We start from the raw sequence: 1,873 nt of genomic DNA, 5'->3' as shown, positions 1-1,873 counted from the left end.
AATAATGCCAATTATTCAAATTTAATTTGAATTATTGGCATTATTGACGCTGTTGTTCTATAATTGCTTGCAAATGAATAATATTGATCTGTCCTTTATTTTAATGTTTTTATGACAATTATATAGATATTATTACGTTACACACAATATTTCTTAGAAACTACATTTTGTTTACTGTAGATATTATAAACTGCGATAACAATTTACAACCATTTGCACTTTTGTAGTACACATGTAAGATGAGGTACGATAATAAAGCAATAGCTGTTAAACAAAAGGGAAACGGAAATTTATGCGGTTTAGATAATATACCAGAGGACATTACAATGGCTGTAATGGTAGATGCTGAAGGTTTATCTACTAAAGGTATACTTTTCATATTAATAACAGCAGAAAAAAATTCTTAAAAAATTTTCAATATTAGAATTATTATATGTAGGTTTTCCGTATTTACAAAAACGATTTATGTAATAAAAAACTGATTGATTTAGGCATTGTAAAAGTCAGCTTCAGTCTTCCCAAAACAGCTTGTAACTATAAAGTTGCTCTAGTAGTGAATTCCTCGATCAACAGTCAAGATGAATGTAAAAAACATGAGTTTAATGCCCACGGACTAAATGCAGAAGAGATTCATACAGTAGACAAGTCCTACTGCATTATCAATAATAAATTTGATAATTCTTATGATAGTCAAGAATTAGAAGTACCTTTTTGTCAAGTAAGAATCTTTCATAACTGTATTGTTTAAATTATTATTTTTTACATTAAAAAGTAATTTTAATACAAATTATAAATAACGTATTTTTTTCATACCAGGATGCCAAAAATCCCGATCAAAAACTTTCCATTTGGTACGAGAGTGTTTACAGTGGATGTTATGCTCTTCGTTTCAAAATCGATGACCTAAAAGTGGTATATAAAGGGCATCTTTTTATGACCACTGATCACCAACGTGCTCAAATAAACGTGCCCCAATTTCGTTGCAAATACACTTCTCTTCCGGAAGAGAATTCAAGGTTTGCGTTTATACACGTTATTACTTTATTTCTTGATATATATTTATTAGGGGGTTGCGCCCACAGACTTTTGACCAGTGGCGGCGATTTGACTATTTTTAAATGGCGGTTTGTACTTTTTTGTCGTACACATACACGGAGAGAAATTTCGGTAGATTAATTTACGGCACTGTTCCTTGTTTTTAAAGCATATGCCTCGAAGTTTCAGGCATCAGGCCACGCTCTATTTCTCTCAGGTCTCGAATTCTATGTTTTTAGATCATACAGTGCGAGACTTTAAAGCACGTAAAATTGTAGCTCTATAATTACGCGCTTCCGTGAGTTAATCTCTCGAAATGTCTCTCCACGTAGAAAGATATCAAAATGATTAGGAAGAAAAGATCAATTTCCGACGTAAAATATTTCTTTGAATATATTTATTTCGATACCCACTTTTTTCTTAAATAATCGTTATACTTTTCTTTATAAGCATTCTGCATGAAAGAATCATTTGATTTGAATTTGATATTCTATCAATATTAATTTTGTTGTCGCAGTAAACAAATTTTCTGTTTTGAACATCATTCAACTGTAATCTATTCGGATTTCCGAGTTCGTTTGGAATTGGTCTCATCTCGGAACACTAAACTAAACTTCACAGATCGCGACCTAAGTCCGTATGTCAATTAGGTTTAATCAGCCCCCTGCCTCGACCGTGTATGTGTATGTAGTAGTAGTTTTCTTACGATCCGGAGGGCAAATGTCGGTTCAACTAAGCCAACAGATGGTACCACAAAAAGTAGGTCTGTCTTTTTCATTGAATTGCATTAAGAAAAAGCAATAATAATTAAAAATTTGATGCTGTTTGCAAAAAAACA

The 1,873-nt window shown here is 32.0% G+C and overlaps 1 protein-coding gene across 4 annotated transcripts in view; it reads left to right on the top strand.

Moving 5' to 3' along the window:
• LOC117170327 overlaps nucleotides 1-1,873 on the top strand; it is a 30,007-nt gene that overhangs the window by 5,491 nt on the left and 22,643 nt on the right. For 3 of the 4 annotated variants that reach the window (XM_033357041.1, XM_033357038.1, XM_033357039.1), the window contains 3 exons: nucleotides 228-366; nucleotides 492-718; nucleotides 817-1,016. In XM_033357041.1, the coding sequence (XP_033212932.1) occupies nucleotides 228-366; nucleotides 492-718; nucleotides 817-1,016 (566 nt within the window). Of the gene's footprint in view, nucleotides 1-180; nucleotides 367-491; nucleotides 719-816; nucleotides 1,017-1,873 lie in introns of all 4 variants that reach the window. The other variant, XM_033357040.1, reaches the window with a different exon arrangement.

Source organism: Belonocnema kinseyi, chromosome 3 (assembly GCF_010883055.1).
Source record: "Belonocnema kinseyi isolate 2016_QV_RU_SX_M_011 chromosome 3, B_treatae_v1, whole genome shotgun sequence".
Taxonomy (NCBI): Eukaryota; Metazoa; Arthropoda; class Insecta; order Hymenoptera; family Cynipidae; genus Belonocnema; species Belonocnema kinseyi.
Note: the sequence above shows the minus strand (reverse complement) of the source record. Positions and strands in the feature narration are given on the sequence as shown.